General features: G+C 52.4%; 2 protein-coding genes and 1 long non-coding RNA gene across 4 annotated transcripts in view; 1 reads left to right on the top strand and 2 right to left on the bottom strand.

Moving 5' to 3' along the window:
• Positions 1–2873: 2873 nt before the first annotated feature.
• LOC115277241 lies at positions 2874–12426 on the bottom strand. Its single transcript, XR_003902314.1, has 2 exons — positions 12316–12426; positions 2874–3131 (listed from the first exon to the last, which is right to left on the bottom strand). It is a non-coding gene; the product is annotated as an uncharacterized LOC115277241 (long non-coding RNA).
• HPD (4-hydroxyphenylpyruvate dioxygenase) lies at positions 9194–18307 on the top strand. The gene is made up of 14 exons (XM_029921253.1): positions 9194–9255; positions 9359–9385; positions 9986–10048; positions 10417–10521; positions 11086–11128; positions 11316–11398; positions 12343–12432; positions 13368–13471; positions 13898–13975; positions 14518–14680; positions 14814–14885; positions 17142–17264; positions 17749–17865; positions 17956–18307. The coding sequence occupies exons 1-14, from the start codon at positions 9253–9255 to the stop codon at positions 18064–18066; spliced, it is 1182 nt and encodes a 393-aa protein (XP_029777113.1). The 5' UTR covers positions 9194–9252; the 3' UTR covers positions 18067–18307.
• The window catches only part of SETD1B (SET domain containing 1B, histone lysine methyltransferase), a 31481-nt gene continuing 27340 nt past the window's right edge, over positions 14330–18470 (bottom strand). Inside the window, exon 18 of one of the 2 annotated variants that reach the window (XM_029921251.1) lies at positions 14330–14707. The gene's annotated coding sequence lies outside the window, so the exon portion shown is untranslated. Of the gene's footprint in view, positions 14708–17808; positions 17889–18470 lie in introns of those variants that run through there. The other variant, XM_029921252.1, reaches the window with a different exon arrangement.

Here is an 18470-nt window from a genome sequence, read left to right as displayed (position 1 = left end):
AAAAGTAGATAAATTGGGCTTCATCAAAATTACAACTTTTGTGTTGCAAATGACACCATCAAGAAAGTGAAAAGACAGCCCACAGGATGGGAACAATGACTTCAAATCATATCTGATAAGGGACTTGATTCTAGAATATAGGAGGAACTCTCACAAATCAATAATTCAAAGGCAAATAATATAATTTAAAACACTGGGCGGCTCAGTTGGTGAGGCGTCTGACTCTTGACTTCAGCTCAGGTAATGATTTCATCTAGGTCGTGAGGCTGCGCTTTGCTTAGGGCGCTGAGCTGACAGCTCGGAGCCTGCTTGGGATTCTCTCCCTCTCTTTCTCTGCCCTTCCCCCCACCCCCATCCACATGCACGCGCGCATGCACACATATACACACACACACTCTCTCTCTTTCTAAATAAACTTTAAAAAATAAAAATAGGCAAAGGATATGTATAGAGATTTCTCCAACGAGAATATGTAAATTGACAATAAACACATAAAAATCAACATTATTAGTCATTAAGGAAATGCAAATCAAAACCACAATGAAGCAGCACTTCACAGAGAGATGAAATCACTAAAATCAAAACAGCAACAACTTAGTGAGGATGGGGAGAAATGGAAGCTTCCTGCATTTCTGGCGGGAATGTAAATGGCTCAGCTGCTATAGAAAGGAGTTTGGTAGTGCCTCTAAATTTTTTTTAAATGTTTATTTTTGAGAGAGAGAGAGAGACAGAGGGAAAGTGCAAGTGGGGGAGTGGCAGAGAGAGGGAGACACAGAATTTGAAGCAGGCTCCAGGCTCTGAGCTGTCAGCACAGAGCCTGAGATGGAGCTCGAACCCACGAACTACTGAAATCATGACCTGAGCTGAAGTCAGCCGCTTAACCGACTGAGCCACCAAGGTCCCCTTAACTTCTGTCTTGTAACCAAGACTCCCACTTTGATATGTCAATAGGCTGATTATAGATGTTAATGAGAAATGCGAACAAACCCTCGTGCACCCATTCAATGAAACTGGAACCCTCCACAAATCCACATTCTCAGATGCTAGTCAAGGGCCAACCTTAGGAGCAGGCCTTTCTAGAGCTGCTAGGTTAACTCTTTTCTGCACAAGCCCTTTGCCTTTGGCCAAGGCATCTCGAGAACAAAACATGATCAGTAGGACCCATGCAGCTGAGTGAGGCCAGCACACAGCACTGAACTTGGATATGCCCTACAGACATCATGGACCCAGGTAAAACGAAACCCACAAATCACAAAAGTTCATCTTAGAAAGGGAAATGGCTTCTTAACATTTCTGGAGGAGCCTTTCTCTACCTGAGCAGAAGCGCAAGGACTCAGGGCAGCACAACTGTGGCCAGGAAGCTGGGGCCACTCTGAACAGCTTCCGGGGCACAAGCTACGGTATTCAGGGGACTCACAGAAGAAACACAGTCCAGAGGCCACACGCGGCCCCCTGGAGACAGAGTGTGCAGTGTCAGGGCCCCCCAGGAGGGCATGGATTTGCCTGAACGTTGAGGTATCAAGACTCCCCAGATGGGGCCTCCTATCCTAGGGTTCTGGGTCCAAATAATTCCCTTGAGTTTCTAGTTTAAGAGGCACTACTCGAGGCCATCAGTTCCAAACCGTTTTTGCTTGTCCATGAGCCGTGTGGACATGTGAACGCGCTCATGCAGAGTGCAGAAGCTGGGCCACACTCTGCTGTCAGGTGGGGTCTTGGACTCAGCATCTGAATTCAAAGCTCAGAGCCGCCTGGGAAGGCAGCAGGGGAGTTTTCCTTCAGAAGGAAAAGAAAGCTTCCAGAACAGTTCTGAAAAGCCAAGATCGGAAATGCTCTTTCCTCTCCCCCCCTGAGCCTCCCAGGTACGGGGATTTTGTTTTTCTCCATTGTTAAAAAATCACTATGTCTCATTCAGTAATTAAAACTTTAATTCTTGGAGTGCCTGGGTAGCTCAGTTGGCTAAGTGTCTTACTTCAGCTCAGGTCATGATATTACGGTCCGTGGGTTGGAGCCCCATGTTGGGCTCTGTGCTGACAGCCCAGAGCCTGGACCCTGCTTCAGATTCTGTCTCCCTCTCTCTCTGCCCCTCCCCTGCTTGCGCTCTGTCTCTGTCTCTCTCTCTGTGTCTCTCAAAAATGAATAAATATTTAAAAAATAAAAAACCTTTCTTTTTTTTAAATTTTTTAAAATGTTTTATTTTATTTTTGATAGAGAGAGACACAGAGCATGAGAGGGGGAGGGACAGAGAGAGAAGGAGACACAGAACCAGAAGCAGGCTCCAGGCTCTGAACTAGCTGTCAGCACAGAGCCCGACGTGGGGCTCGAACCCACGAACGTGAGATGTGACCTAAGCCGAAGTCGGAGGCTAAACCGACTGAGCCACCCAGGCGCCCCTAAAAAAACTTTCTTTCTTTTTCAGTCACCCCTTATCCTCCCCCAGACCTTGTCTGGAAGGGTTGTACACAAGAGATACAAAAAGCATTTTCACAGAAAAAATATTTTAATGCAACTTAATCCAGAAAGACTCATTAGGTTCAGGAAATAGGGCTGGGGGCTGGGTGGTTCTGTCAGTTTGAGCATCTGACTTCAGCTCAGGGTTTGTGAGTTTGAGCCCCTCATTGGGTTCTGTGCTGACAACCTAGAGCCTGCCTTAGATCCTCTCTCTCTCTCAAAACCAGAGAATCAGACTATCAAGCAGTTCATTGATGGGAACTACAACTAATGGAAAAGTCAAATGCCACAATCCGTAGCCACGAGATGTCCCCCATCTGTCAAAAGTGGGCGGGAGGGCCGCAGTCCTTGTGACATGCCCTCGGCCAACGTGCTGCTTTGGGCAGGAGTCAACAGTTAGGAATGCAACGAGTCTGCACCAGAAATAGCCGATCAGCAGCTGGGTTTTAATTTGTGCCATCAGAAAGCAAACCCTTCATCGGGGACATCTGCGGCAACCAGGCGGCCGGGCAGCAGCCGTGCGTTTTCACAGCGTCCGCTCCGCAGACGGGTGGCCCAAACCAGCTCATCGAATGCAGCGGCTTCACCTGATTTTCGTTCCGCACAGCTCGTGATGGGGCTGAAATGGCCCGCAGCAGACAACAGCAGGTGTCAGCTCGGAGTCGGGGCCAGGCGGCTGGGCTCTGTGAGTTCAGGATTCCAAAAGTCAGTGGAGGAAAGAAAAAAGAAAAAAGGTAACTGTGTAATCTGATGGACAAGTTCATTAGCTTCACTGTGGCAAATATTTCTCAGTGTACACTTAGTTTATACATTGTAGAGAATGTCACAATGTAGACGTTTTTCTAAGCAGTTTTTTTTAAAGATAAGGACTTGAATTTTATTTTATTTTATTTTATTTTTCCATAATATTTTATTGTCAAATTGTTTTCCATACAACACCCAGTGCTCTTCCCCATAAGTGCCCTCCACCATCACCACCACCTCTTTTCCCCCCTCCCCCTTCCCCCTCAACTCTCAGTTCATTTTCACATTCAGTAGTCTCTCAAGTTCTGCATCCCTCTCTTTCCCCAACTCTCTCTCCCTCCTCCACTTCCCCTGGTTCTCCATTAGGTCTCTCCTGTTTTCCTGCTAGACCTATGAGTGCAAACATATGGTTTCTGTCCTTCTCTGCCTGGCTTACTTCACTCAGTATGACACCCTCAAGGTCCATCCACTTTCCTACAAAGGGCCATATGTCATTCCCTCTTATTGCCATGTGGTACTCCATCGTGAATATATACCACATCTTCTTGATCCATTCGTCAGGTGATGGACATTTAGGCTCCTTCCATGTTTTGGCTATTGTTGACATTCTAAGCAGTTTTTTCCAGGGAATGTTTATTTGTAAGTTACGCTTCACTAAAGCGGAGGGGAAATGGCCCTGGCTTTTCTTTGCTGCCGCAGAGCCAGACGGCTTCCCTAACCCTTTCCGTCCGGTTGGTCTGAGAGCCCAAGTGGGCGCTCTCAAAAGTACGCACGTCATCTGGAATATCATCAGCCTCTAACAGGCAGACAGGCAATTTCACGAGAACTCATTAACAATCTAAAACTGCTTTAAACATTTTTTAACGTTTATTTATTTTTGAGAGACAGAGAGACAGATTGCAAACAAGGGAAGGGCAGAGAGAGAGGGAGACACAGAACCTGAAGCAGCCTCCAGGCTCTGTCAGCACAGAGCCTGATTCAGGGCTCGAACTCATGAACTGCGAGATCATGACCCGAGTTGAAGTCGGACACTCAACCAACTGAGCCACCCAGGAGCCCCTAAAACTGCTTTTTTTATAAAAAATCTTAAAAGTGTATCTCCATTTAAAGATTGCTTCTCTTTTTCAGTTCTCTTTTTTTTCCTTAGAATTTCCAAAGGGTGAAAATCATGGTGAGAATCATCAGTTACAGATGATTGTTCTGTTTTCAATACTCAAAAGATTCCAAATTCCAAGCCACCCACATGGCAAAACACAAGAAAGTTGTATCCCAGTGACTTCTACTACTACTACTACTACTACTACTACTACTACTAATTCTTCTTCTTCTTCTTCTTCTTCTTCTTCTTCTTCTTCTTCTTCTTCTTCTTCTTCTTCTCCTTCTCCTTCTCCTTCTCCTTCTTCTCCTTCTTCTCCTTCTCCTTCTTCTTTTTTGCAACTCTCTAATTGGGATCATCACTCTGGCACTTATGAAACTACAGGCATATAACATTTTACATCAACTTTAATCATACATCCAGATGTAATAGCTGTAAAACACAAAGGCATTTAAAAATTCCTTTTCCTTTATTTTTACTGCAAATTTACTTAATCCCCTACCAGTAAATCCAGTATTTATGGGGGGGTTTCAGCAGCAGCACCAGCCAGTTGGGGCACCCCCCACTCCATTTTTCTTTCGCCCAATTTGCCTGAAACTTTGAGAACTGATTTAACTTTTTCCTTCCCACTCGGAGGAGAGAATAATACAAACTTTCAAGATTTTTGGTCCAACCAAAGCCCGCCATTGGAAATGTTTGGGCTCTTTCTCCTCCCGCCTTGAGAAGGGAAGCACAATGAAAAGCATCACCCCCGGAGATTTTTCCCCTTGCGTTTTAGCCAGTGCACCCCAAAGAGGCTGAGGGATCCGGCTCCTCATCTTTCCTGGTCCCTTCTACTGCCGTCGGATCCCAGAGGTAACTGGTACTTCTTACAACAGATTCGGCTGCAGCTCAAATCCATGGGTAACTGCAGAGTCACCCAGGCACCGAAGGTTGGCTGACCATTCCAGGAGGCCATGCAGGCCACCGCAGGGCCCCGAGGGCTCAGCAAGGCCTTCAGAAAAGAGCTCAGGGCCAAGGCCTCCTTGGTCATGGTCACAATGAAGATAGCCAGTGCGTATACACCCTGGAATCTCATACTCATGTCTTAGCAAGGACGTCCATTTCCCATGAGCCTTCCTTCCCCCAGACAACGCTTGTATTGGATTTCAGTTGAGTCAGGATTCATCAAGCACATCCTATCGCTGCCAGCATGTGTTGGGGGTTCCCATGGCCACCCCCAGGTTTGTTAATGCACTAGGAAGCCTCACAGGCCCCAGCCTATGGCCATACTCATGCCTAAGATGTATTGCAGCCAAAGATAGAGCCAAATCAGCCCAGGGAGAAGGCACATAGCTGGAGTCCAGAGGAAACCCGGCACTCTCCCGGGGCAGGGGGTGGTCTCACGGGATACACTGACCTCCTCCAGTAAGGGGTCTGTGGAATGTTGTCTACAAAGGAACCTTGCCGGAGCCCCAGACACCAGGGGTTTTATTGGGGGCGGGGCACATGGGCACCAGCCACACAGCACAAACCAAACTCCCAGGCTCCCAGAAGGAAAGCAGGTGTTCACCATAAAGCACATGGCTTATGCAAATGGTTGACACACAAGGAACTACTCTGATAATTACTGAGATGGTGTGAACCTTCCTGAAATGCAAATTTCTCTATGCCAACCAAGGCTCAACTGTGCGAGCCGGCCCCTGTCCTCAAGCCCGCTGGGTTCACTCTTCCGCACGCCGGGGCGCAGTGGAGGATGAGTCTTCACAGCCCCTCTGCAGAGAAGGCTCCAGGAGCGAGGTCTCTAGAACCCAGCTCCCAGCTCGTATTGGGCAGAAAGAAAGAGCAGGGACAGCCATAGCCAGCCACAGCTGATGTGTTATCCAACTGGGCCCAGCCTGCAAAGGAGAGTCTGGGGGAGGGGATATGGGTGCTCCAGACATGGCACCCTGTGGTCTCCCTCTCCCCAGTCCCTGCCTGCAGCTGAAAGAGGCACCTGGCACTATATCCAGAGTATGACCGAGATCCACAGTGTTTCTGGAAGCAAAGTCCAGAGGGTGGGACAAAGCCACCAGCCCTGGCCAGCAGAGCCGGACCCTTGTCTTCAGCCCTCAGCTGCTGAAAATCTGCTCCCTTGATTTGGTAAACATTGACCTGTGCCGAGGACACCAGCCAGGCCAGGCTTCAGGAGTAGAGATACCAACTGGCCACTGTGCTCCTGGGGACAGGATGTTCCTCCTCAGCTGGGGGGCCGAGAGGGCTGCACTGACGCCCCTCTCCCTTGGCCGAATCTTCTGGCCTGTGAGCTCCACTCTAGGCTCCCTCCACACCATTTTTCTCAATTAGAAACCTAGCCCCAGAGGGCAGAGGTGGGCCCTGGGGGCAGGCTGGCAAGACATCCCCCACCCAGGAGGGACAGAATAAGGAGGTAGGATCACCCTGCCAATCTCCAGACTTGCCCAGAAAACAGAAGAGAAGCTGGGAAAAGATGTCTATCTGGATGGGTCGAATGAGATCCAATCTCAGAAGCAAATAGGCCAGAGTTTGGATCTCTTTTTTTTTTTTTAATGTTTTATTTATTTTTGATACAGAGACAGAGCGTGAGAGGGGGAGGGACAGAGAGAGAGGGAGACACAGAATCTGAAGCAGGCTCCAGGCTCTGAGCTAGCTGTCTGCACAGAGCCTGACGCGGGGCTCGAACCCACAAACGTGAGATCTGACCTGAGCCGAAGCTGGCCGCTCAACCGACTGAGCCACCCAGGCGCCCCTATTTTTATTTTTTTGAATGTTTATTTATTTATTTTTTAATGTTTTTATTTATTTTTGAGAGAGAGAGAGACAGTGTGAGCAGGGAAGGGTCAGAGAGGGAGGGAGACACAGGATCTGAAGACAGGCTCCAGGCTCTGAGCCAGCTGTCAGCACAGAGCCCGATGTGGGGCTTGAACCCATGAACCGCGAGATTGTGACCCGAGCAGAAGCCTGACGCTTAACTGACTGAGCCACCCAGGCGCCCCTGGATCCCTATTCTTACCAGCTCTGCAATCTTGCAGACACACGTTCCTTCTCTGGGCTTCAGTTTCTCCATCTGTCTAGTGGGAACCATCTCCCATTCATGTAGAAGGCAGTGCACCAAGTAAAAATGTGGGCTAGGAGGGGCGCCTGGCTGGCTCAGTTGGGTAAGTGTCCAACTTCAGCCCAGGTCATGATTGGGCAATTTGGGGGTTCGGGCCCCATGTCAGGCTCTGTGCTGACAGCTCGGAGCCTAAAGCCTGTTTCGGATTCTGTGTCTCCCTCTCTCTCTATCCCTTCCCTCTGTTCATGCTCTCTCTCTCAAAAATAAACATTAACAGAAATGTCTTTAATAATTAAAAGGATAAAAGTGTGGCATCAGAATAACTCTCTTCACTTTCCAGCTGTGCTGTGCCCCTTGCTAACTCCACGGCTTGGGAAATTTCTCTAACTGTCCTGGACCCCACCCTCAGGGCTGCTGGTGAAAGCTGACCCATGGCAGGGCTTAGCTAAACCTCAGATCGGGGTCTGGGGACTTCTGAGAGGCCTTCCTGGAGAAGGTGGCAACTTGAGAACAGTCCAGGGGGACCTGCTAGGGCTTGTTGAAGAAGCTGGGAAGGGGGACTCCTCTCTGATGCAAACCACTCTCTGCTTCCTGGAGAGAAAGGCGTGAGAGGGAAGAAGGAAAGAGAGTAGCCTCGGGCACTTTCTCACTGTTTGTCAGGCTTGGGAATATGATAATGTTGGAGCAAATGATCCTTATAGGCATTACCAGCCACACTGATTTGTTTCCCTGTATTAAAAGGAAAAAGGCGGGGGAGGGGGGAGCGGCTTGATGCAGGACATTTTGGAAGCCCCAATGCAAGAGGGTAGGGGGTCATAACACAGTCATGGGCCAAAACCGTAAGTATGAGAGACTAGAAAAAGTTTCCAGGCAATGAAGATAGTTGAAAAGCAAGTCCCCTGGGAAAAGGGCCAGCTCGCTCAGCAACAGAGTTTCTGGGGACTGGGGTGGAACGGGAGGCAGCGGGCTGTCCTGGGACCCTCAGGTGAATGCCATGGCTGGCCAGCAGTCACCATTCTGTCTTTTAGGAAAGTGAGACCTGAGAGCTGCAGACTCAGGTGTGGGGGTGCTTAGGGGAGTCCCGGCCTTCTTCCTCCAAGAAGATGAGCTCTAGCTTCCTACCATTAGCTGTGTGGATTCTGAGGACCTGGGGCCCGGAGCCGGACCATAACCTCTCTCCCAATGCTCAGGCTGTGGCAACACCACTGGTGCCTGTTCTCCATCAGTTGCTCAGAGCCCTAAAGGAACATAAGTTCCCGTGTGCCAGGCGCTATTCCAAAAATGTATGCTTTATCTCACTTAATCCGAACCACACTACTTATTGCTTCTATTTTACACATGGGGAGACTGAGGCTCAGAGGGGTCCGTGACTTTCCCCAGTTACATGGTTTGCAGCAGGGCCAGGATCCAAACCCCTATACCTATGCATCTAACCACTATGGATACAACCCTCTTACCTAATTATAAACCACATACTGGCTATGCATTCAGGGCTCCAAGACCAGAGCCTAATCCCCCCTCAAATTCTCCCTAAACAAGAATTCTGGAGTCACCACTATGCTCCATCTGACCTTGACTTCTGAGCTTCCTGTTTTGGTGGACTGAGAAAACAGTCCCAGCCGGGGCTACAGGAGTGTGCCCTTGGCTCTTTGCCGTGGCCTCGCACCACTGGCTATCGACCTTGGGGGCACACCCCTCCTCTGGGCCCGAGAGCATCACCTGGTCCAATGAGGCTCTGGCTAGATCAGAGACTCCCAGAGGTAGGTGCTTCCAGGACTGGGATCAGCTCCGGCCCACCCCTAGGAAGGCCAGGAGCCCAGGGGCGGGGCCTGCTCTGGCTTTAAGTACCCCTGACCTGCACTCCTGGCCACTTGTCTCAGTCTCAGAGCAGGAAGTTTGGCCTCCATCCATCATGGTAAGTGCCTGCCCACAGCCATGGCAGCCTCGCCCTGGTGACATCTGCAGAGACTCCCAGACACCTGCCTTGTAAGTCTTACTGTCCTTTTCTTTCTCCTCAGACGACTTACAGCGACAAAGGAGAGAAGGTAAGGAGGAGGGGAGATGTGGGGTCAGGGCCCCGGGGACCGGGGTGTCAGCAAAGAGCAAAGAGGGAACTTCGGTGGGTATGTGACATCCAAGATGCACGCTCAGGCTTATCTCTGCCGGCCCCCCGACCCCCAGGAATTAGTAAGACTCAGCCTGGCCCTCCTAAGAAAAACTTTTACCTCTTCTTCTTAAATCCCTGCCAATCTCTTAATCCTGTCTGGAAGTTCTTTCTAGATGTTTTTTTTTTTTCCTTAATGTAATCTCTCCCCCAACATGAGGGACTCCAAGATCAAGAGTCACGTTTTTCCGACGGAGCCAGCCAGACACCCCTGGAAGTTCTTTCTAAGGTCTAACTTGGATCCGAGTTGCTGTAGCATACAGTAGTTCCCCTCTGGGAAACCTGGGCATGCCTTCTGAGGGGGCTTTCCAATCCTCAACCCCCAGGAGCTCAGTCTCTACATGAATAACATCTTTTGAGGCTTGGCAAGGCTGCAAGGTGCTTGGCTTCTCGAATCCGGAATTAAGGCCAGGACAAGGAAACTGGCTAGGTGCCATCTCTCCATCCACATTTTTCTAGCCTCTCCCATTCTCTCCTGCAGCCTGAGAGAGGCCGATTCCTGCACTTCCACTCCGTGACCTTCTGGGTTGGCAACGCCAAGCAGGTAAAAGCTGGGGCTGGGTATGCAGCGGGCAGAGGGCAGGCAAGAGAGCCTCTCGGACAAGGGCGGGCCTCCAGCAGGGCCTGTGATTGGCCCCTGGGTGGGGAGGATCAGGGCCAGTGTTGGGACCATCCCAGGAAAGACAGACACTCTTTGGATCCTAATTACACAATCAGGGCCTCGGACCCCAGCAGGAAACTTATCTGATGTCAGAATGGTCAGAACGGGCCAGGGAGAGGGAGTGGCCTTTCTTCCCAGGATGGACTTATACCTGAGGACAAAGGGCAGACAGTCTGAGGGGGGCTGGAGACTCTCAGCTGGGGGCCCCCTAGGCTGGCCCTCAGGAATCCAGTTGCAACTCTGTGATTCAGGCTGCATCATTCTACTGTAGCAAGATGGGCTTTGAACCCCTGGCCTACAAGGGCCTGGAGACAGGTTCCCGGGAGGTGGTCAGCCACGCGATCAAGCAAGGCAAGGTGAGTCGGCACCCCAGGACCCCACTCACCCAGGGAGCTCCCGCTCGCCCTCTCTGCCCCTGCTGGTCTCTGCCCCTCCTCAGGCTCTGCTACTTCTGGGTGATGTAGACCAGGAAGCCCTCTCCCCAGGCCGACCCAGTTCCCTCCCAGGATGTCTGGCAGGGCTGAGGGAACGTGGGATGAGAGCCCCCCGTCTCCCCTCCACTGGCCCCTTTGTACAACTTGGAAAATGGACGTTAGTTTCAGCCCCTTCTTGGCCTAGCCCAACACTGGCCTCACAGATGCTCCAGATAAGTTGGCGGAGGCCTCGGACATCAGAGCTGGAAGTCTGAGTGGTGTCCTGGTCCCTGGGGTCCCCAGGGCTCTCTCCCCGGGGGGGCCTGAGCCAAGAGCCCATTTCAGGGGAGAAGCTAAGGCAGAGAAGGAGCTGGAACCCAGGGTCAAGGAGTCCTGTCTGGCTGGGAGGGGTGGCGTGATCCTGGGCAGGGAGGAGAGGACGGTGGCGAACAACCACACGCACTCCCGAGCCACCAGCCACACTTCCTTTCTCCTCAATGTTCTTAGATCGTGTTTGTCTTCTCCTCCGCCCTCAACCCCTGGAACAAAGGTGAGGAGGCCCCAGGGGCTCAGGGCACCAGGGGGTGAAGACACAGTATAGTGGGGGGAAGAGGAAGGAAGGAGGGAATGGGTCCGGTTCAGGGAGGGTTCCCCACCCGAGAAGGAGCTGGAGCCTAGGGACCGACAGTAGAGGTGAGGAGGCCACAACTCCAACGCCATGACCACCCCTACCACAGAGATAGGCGACCACCTGGCAAAACACGGCGACGGAGTGAAGGACATTGCATTTGAGGTGGAAGACTGTGACTACATTGTGCAGGTGAGACAGCTTCTGGCTGCCCTCTGTCTGTCACAGGGTCCCCTGTCAGTCAGGGCTGGAGGACCCGCCACGGTGGGGTGACAAACCCAGACCCTGCAGTGACACGTATCTGAGTTCCAGGGGTGCTCTGCACCTTGCCAGCTGCGTGTCCTCTCTCTGAGTCTCAGTTTTCACATCTGTAAAATGGGGACACTCACAGCCCCTACCTCACTGAGGTTCACAGCGAGGAAATGAGATCATAATTACGACTTCTCGAGCACGACTCTGAACCAAATGCCGTATTCAAGGAGCGGCTTGGAGCTTCATAGACTCCAGAGCTGGACTGTCCAGGTCTGAATCTCATGATCTGTGAGACTCTGGGCAAGTGACTTAACTTCTCTGCACCTCTATCTCCTCAACCATAAAATGGAGACAATATGGCACCTTCCCTGTAACGCTGCTGTCAGGGTGAGAGAGCTTAATACCGTCACTGATGCCGACATGGGAGAAGCACAGGTTGCAGTAAGGTTTTGCTAAATAAATGCAGGAGTCGTGCAGGTGAGCACCGGGCAGCGGGTCTGACAGACACAGGTGCCCGGAAAGGCCAGCTCGTGTCCTTCCTCTCCAGCCACCTGTTTTACAGATGGGGAAGCTGAGGACTGGAGATGGGGAAGGGCCACAGAGTGAGTTAGCAGAGGTGGGACACACCCCTGCCCCCACCTGGTTCGTCTCTCATTGCCCCAACTCTGGGCCCGGGCCTCAGTTTCCCTATTTGCCAAATAGGCACAAGGCACAGGTGTCAGGGGCAGTAGTCAGGTGCATAGTTCCTCCCTGGGGCTGGGAAAACTGGAGGAGCCCAGGCAGGACCAGGTGGGGAAGCCCAGCAGACGCCGGACCGCAGGGGAGCCTGCAGGGCTCTGGGAGGGGCCAGCACTTACCGCCCCCGGGGCCCATCTCCTCTGCAGAAAGCCAAGGAACGGGGTGCCAAAGTCGTGCGGGAGCCCTGGATAGAGCAAGATAAATTCGGGAAGGTGAAACTGGCCGTGCTGCAGACGGTGAGTTCACTTTGGTGCCTCTCCCCCCCTGCTGTCCCCTCCCTGAGATGCCAGATTGCCCACACCATCCTCGCCCCCACTCCATCCTACCCTCCCACCTGGCGCCCCGATGCAGACGTCCTCCCCCAAACCTGACTGCTTGTAATGTTTGGCCAGTGCGCAGAGGTTGATGGGAGCAACGGTCCCTGCTCTGTTTCCCTTCCTCCCTGCGGGGTGGGGAGGAGGCTGGCAGGGACGGCACCCAGATGTAAACTAAAGGCAGGGGCTTTGCAGAAGGGAGCGAGTGGGGTCTGGGGAAGCCCCACCCTGTTCTGGCTGTGTGCCTTTGGACAAAGGACTCCACCCCGTCTGCAGGGACTGCAGCTGGACCGCATGCGTGTCGCATGACATGCTACTACTTAACCTTTCTGTGCCCCCAGTGTCTTCACCTATCAGCCCATTCAGGGTCATTGCCAGGCTCAGATGAGGTCATTCGCGCACAGCCTGTCGACAGTGCCTGGCGTATCAGACACTCAGCAAAGCTCCTCAAGTCTGTGTGACTGTCATACGGAGGCCCTCACAGGTCCCACCACCTCAAGGTTAAATGCAGCTTAATGATGGTTAAGACAACTGACAGAACCCTTGGGTAGAACTTGATCCAATGCCAACGCATTTTCTCGAGCCCCTCTTATGCACCAGGCACGGCCCCGGTGCCGAGGGTACCATGATGAGGCCCGATCTCGGCCCTGCCCTCAGAGATCCCAGGCCCACAGGGGGCAGGCAGCCCGTTCAAGCCCCAAACAAATGGCAGATGGCAAGTCATTTCAGAAAGGGGAGGTGACCTGCCCAAGATCACGTACTGAGCTGGGTCGGGTGCGGGCTGGAGGTGTGTCGGTGGCCCGGCCTCGGCAGGGATGGAGGCCCAGGGGCCGAGCCGGACTGTTTTCCGCCTGCAGTACGGGGACACGACGCACACCCTGGTGGAAAAGATGAACTATACCGGCCTGTTCTTGCCTGGATTCGAGGCCCCCGTGTTCCTGGACCCCCTGCTTTCCAAGCTGTGAGTACCTCCCAGGCCCGGAAGAGGGGGCAGAAAACCATTGCGGGGGGGAGTGGAAGCAATCCCCTGATGCTCCATGCTGACAGGGCTTCTCTGCGGGGACAGAGCATCTGGGAGCCCGCCAGGGACCTCCTGAAGGTTCCCAAGGGTGGCTTGAAGGGGTAGCACAGAGCCTAAGAACACCGGCTCTGGAAGTAACTTGCCTGGGTTCAAACCTCAGCTCTGTCATTTTACAGGCGCTTAACCTTAGCAGTTGCTTTGCTTCTCTCTGCCTCAGTTCCCCATCTGTAAAACGGGGCTAGAGAGAGTGTGTGAGCCGACACCAACGGGTGCCTCTAGCACATGCCGGGCCACAGTGCACTATTACGGTGGGAAGGGGGAGACTTAGGAAGGAGCGCGTCCTCCCCTCCTAACGGCCCCCCCCAGGCCCAGCTGCAGTCTCGAGATTATCGACCACATTGTGGGAAACCAGCCTGATCAGGAGATGGTGTCTGCCGCTGAGTGGTGAGTCCCGGCCCAACCTCTCCCTGCAAAGGGGACAGACCCAACCCGCACTTCTGGTCTCAAGACACCAAAGTGAGAAACGGAGCACAAGGGTGCGGGAGCCTGGCCTTACGTCACCGAGCCATCTTGTCCCTGTAAAGCCATCACCACGGAGACCAGAGGCTTCGAGGCTCAAAGTGATGCCCAGGTCTTCTCTCTGAGGGACTTGGGGAACCTCAGCCAGAGGGGGTCCCAGTCCTGGGGGACCTGGAGGAGCCTGTCACTCCTCAAATAGTGCCCTTGTGCACATTAGGAGCAAGTGCCCTTCTCAAAGCACTTCTGTCTGTGGGACCTTTGCCATAAGACACGGGTGTTGTTACAAGTCACTTTACTTCCATCCGAAAGAAAAGTGTCATAATAAAGGTACAGGTCTATGATGAATATGATGTAAGTGAACGGTGGTTCCTTTTTGGAGCCTCCTCGGAGGGGGAGGGGAATTCTGGAAGCTGGCAACAGAGACAGGCTGGTGCTCAGAGCCAGTGGGTCCTCCGGCCACCCCACAGGTACCTGAAGAATCTGCAGTTCCACCGTTTCTGGTCCGTGGACGACACACAGGTGCACACGGAATACAGCTCTCTGCGCTCCATCGTCGTAGCCAATTACGAGGAGAACATCAAGATGCCCATCAACGAGCCGGCGCCGGGCAAGAAGAAGTCCCAGATCCAGGTGGGGCCTTCCCTGCACCCCAGGGGCCTGCTTGGGGAAGAAGAAAGCAAGAAAGAGGTTTGAAGGCCCTTGCGGGGCAGGAGGGTAGGCAACAGGGGCCCATGACAGGGTTTTCCTTGTTTCCCTCCCACAGGAATACGTGGACTATAACGGGGGCCCTGGGGTCCAGCACATCGCTCTCAAGACCCAAGACATCATCACAGCGGTTAGAAGCTCAGTCCTGGTCCTAATCCACCTCTCATTCAGCTCCAGAGCCAATGTCTGCAAAACGGAGGAGAGCATGGGGGGCAGGTGGTAGCAATCCCAGGGCCCCTTTGCCGGCCCAGACGGCTGACCCGGCTCCCTTACTGGTTCCTGCCACTCACGTGCAGGCACATTCCCACCGTGGAGGGTTCAGGTTCTCTGCAGAACAGTTTCTCTGCTGGCTTTAAAAGTAGCAGGTGCCAGAGTAAGAGGAAGCCTGGATTCTAGTCTTAGTTCTACAAGCGACTTGCTGTGTGTCCCTGGGGACTTCAACCCCCTCTCTGGGCTTTAGTTGCCTCACCTTGAAAATGAAGATATTAGGCTACAAGGTGGGTCAGGTCCTTTGAGCCAAATTAAATGGACTGAGTCTGTGGAACCAGCCCTTGGAGAGGCTACTTCTCCCTTGTGTGGCAGTATATCAGAGTGGACAGGAGCCTGGACTGTCCCATTCCATCCTGGCCCAATCAGGAATTCCCTGTATGACGTTGGCAATTTCATTCATTCATTCATTCATTCACCCATACAAAAGATGTGAATCGGGCACCTACTATGTGCCAAGCACCCTTTTAGGTACTCAGGATACATCAGTCAACAAGGCAATAGTCTCTGCCCTTACGGAGGCAGGAAACGAAACAAGTAAAATACATGTTAGATGGTGTGAGTGCTGCGGAGGAGGACAGAGAGGGGTGATGGGAGAGGGAGGGGGGAGGGGACTGCACATTCAAATAGGGCGTTCGTGAAAGGCCACATTGAGAAGGAGACATCTGAAAATGCAGAGTCGGAAGAAGGGAAGCACGTGGACATCTGGGAAAAGTGCCCCAAGCAGAAGGGACAGGCAGGAGATCAGTGAGGCTGGAACGGAATGAGCAAGGGCCAGGGGGTGGGAGATGAGGTCAGAAGGTGGAAGTGAGGGCAGATGGTAAGGGCTTTGAACTTGACTCTGAGACAGGACACCACTATGAGGTAAGCAGAGAAGTGACATGATCTCACTTGTATTTTTAATTTATTTTTTACTTTTTAAAGTTATTTATTTATTTGTCTTGAGAAAGAGAGAGAGAGCATGAGCAAAAATGGGACAGAGACAGAGAGAGGAACCCAAGCAGGAAATCCCAAGCCCTGGCGTGGGGCTTGATCTCACAAACTGTGATAGTATGACCTGAGCCGAAATCTAGAGTCAGATGTTTAACTGACTAAGTCACCCAGGCGCCCCTAAATTGTATTTTTTCATTTATTTATGTTTATTTATTTTTGAGAGTGTGACAGAGTGTGAGCAGAGAGAGAGGGAGACACAGAATCCAAAGCAGACTCCAGGCTCTGAGCTGTCAGCACAGAGCCGGACGTGGGGCTCGAACTTACAAACTGTGAGATCATGACCTGAGCCGAAGTCAGACGCTCAACCGACTGAGTCACCTAGGCACCTCCTTACTTGTATATTTTAATAAAATCACTCTGACTACTAGGTTGAGAATAGGTATTTAATCTCTCAATGCCTCAGTGCCCCCAGCTGTGAAATGAGGATAATTGTCTGGATACCTCAGAAAATTACTGCATGGACATAATGAGGCAATACACAGAAAGTGCTTGAGACAGACACATAATGAGAATTCCATAAATGTTAGTGGTTACTGTTCTTTTTAAAAATAATTTAAAAAAATTTTTTTGAGAGACAGAGAGAGACAGCATGAGCAGGGGAGGGGCAGAGAGAGAGGGAGACACAGAATCCGAAGTAGGCTCCAGGCTCTGAGCCAGCTGTCGCACAGAACCCCATGCGGGGCTCAAACCCACGAACCGTGAGATCATGACTGGAGCCAAAGCCATAGGCTCAACCGACTGAGCCACCCAGGCACCCCTAAAAATAATTTTTTTAACATCTTATTTATTTGTGAGAGAGATAAAGACAAAGTGTGAGTGGGGTGGGACAGAGAGAGAGGGAGACACAGAATCTGAAGCGCTCCAGGCTCTGAGCTGTCAGCACAGAGCCCGACGCCGGGCTCGAACTCATGAACCAAGCGATCATGACTCTCAGCTGACTGAGTCACCCAGGCGCCCTGAGATTGCTGTTGCTCTAATGGGGCCACAAGTCCCAGAGGAGGAAGGGCATGAGGTCACAGGGATGCATTCTGGCAGGTGGGGAAGCTAGACAGGGACTCCACCTTGTCCTGGCTAGGGGTGTTGAGCATGGAGAGAGGGGACTGACCTTGACTCTACTCCGAGACAGATTCGCCACTTGAGAGAGAGAGGCATGGAGTTCTTGGGTGTTCCATCCACCTACTACAAACAACTGCGGGAGAGGCTCAAGTCTGCCAAGATCCGAGTGAAGGAGAACATTGATGTCCTGGAGGTGAGGCAAGACCCTTGGGTTTGAGATGGGGAGAATGAGTCCTGAGTTTCATCTCACCTCACAAATATTGCCTAAGCCTCCACCCTGCATCAGGCACTGGGACACAGAAGGAAAACCAGACTGGGTCCTTGCCATCATGGGACTTGCTGTCTAGTGGGGAACTCTTATGGACTTTCTTTCTTTCTTTTTTTTTTTTTTTAATATTTTTAAATGTTTATTTATTTTGAGAGAAAGAGAGAGGTGGGAGGAGGAGGGAGAGAGGGAGAGAGAATCCCAAGGAGGTCTGTGTTATCAGCACAGACCTGGGGGCGGGGCTTGAGCCTAAAAAGCATGAAGCCATGCCCTGAGCAGACATCAAGAGTCAGACGCCTATCCCACTGAGCCACCCAGGCATCCTCTTAGGGACTTTCTAAAGACCCCACGGTGCCACGGTAGAGGAATGAGCCAGCCGACCCCCTAATCCAGCCTCCTGTCTCCTACCTAGGAGCTGAAAATCCTGGTAGACTACGATGAGAAAGGCTACCTCTTGCAGATCTTCACCAAGCCCATGCAGGATCGGCCCACGCTCTTCCTGGAAGTCATCCAGCGTCACAACCACCAGGTACCACCGGTCTCCGACAGCCCCTGGGACACGCAGGGTAGCACGGTTGACCTTCTGGGCCCGCAGTTCACCTTCTCTCTCCTGCTCCAGGGTTTTGGAGCTGGCAACTTCAACTCACTGTTCAAGGCTTTCGAAGAGGAGCAGAACCTACGGGGCAACCTCACCGACTTGGAGACCAACGGGGTAGTGCCGGGCATGTAGGCCGCGGGTGGACCTACAGTAGAGGCCCCGCCCACCTGCGGGCGACCAGTGGGCCACGCTCCCAGTCCTGGAACACGCCCACCTCACCCCTGATCCAGAACTGCAAGCCCTCCTTACTGGCCTCTCCCTTTAGACCCCGCCCACCAATCCGGAGCCCCAAGGCTCTGACCACGCCGCCACCACCCCCTGGAATAAAGCGGACCGGGGTCCCTTGCGGGGCCGTGGTGTTTGTGCCTGGCTGGAGCAGTGACGTCTTTGGCCTGCAGGGGGAGCTCAGGGCGTCAGCAGCGCCGGAGGCGTCAGCGTTCCGCCTTCCGAGCACTGACTAAACCAGGGAGGCACGCGGTGCGAGCATTTTGCAAAGTTAGACCGCGCTGGCCAGGGAGAATTCTGGAACCCAAGGG

This window comes from Suricata suricatta, chromosome 14 (genome assembly GCF_006229205.1).
Source record: "Suricata suricatta isolate VVHF042 chromosome 14, meerkat_22Aug2017_6uvM2_HiC, whole genome shotgun sequence".
In the NCBI taxonomy this organism is placed as follows: domain Eukaryota; kingdom Metazoa; phylum Chordata; class Mammalia; order Carnivora; family Herpestidae; genus Suricata; species Suricata suricatta.
The sequence above is the reverse complement of the archived record's forward strand: the minus strand, read 5'-3'. Positions and strand labels throughout refer to the sequence as shown.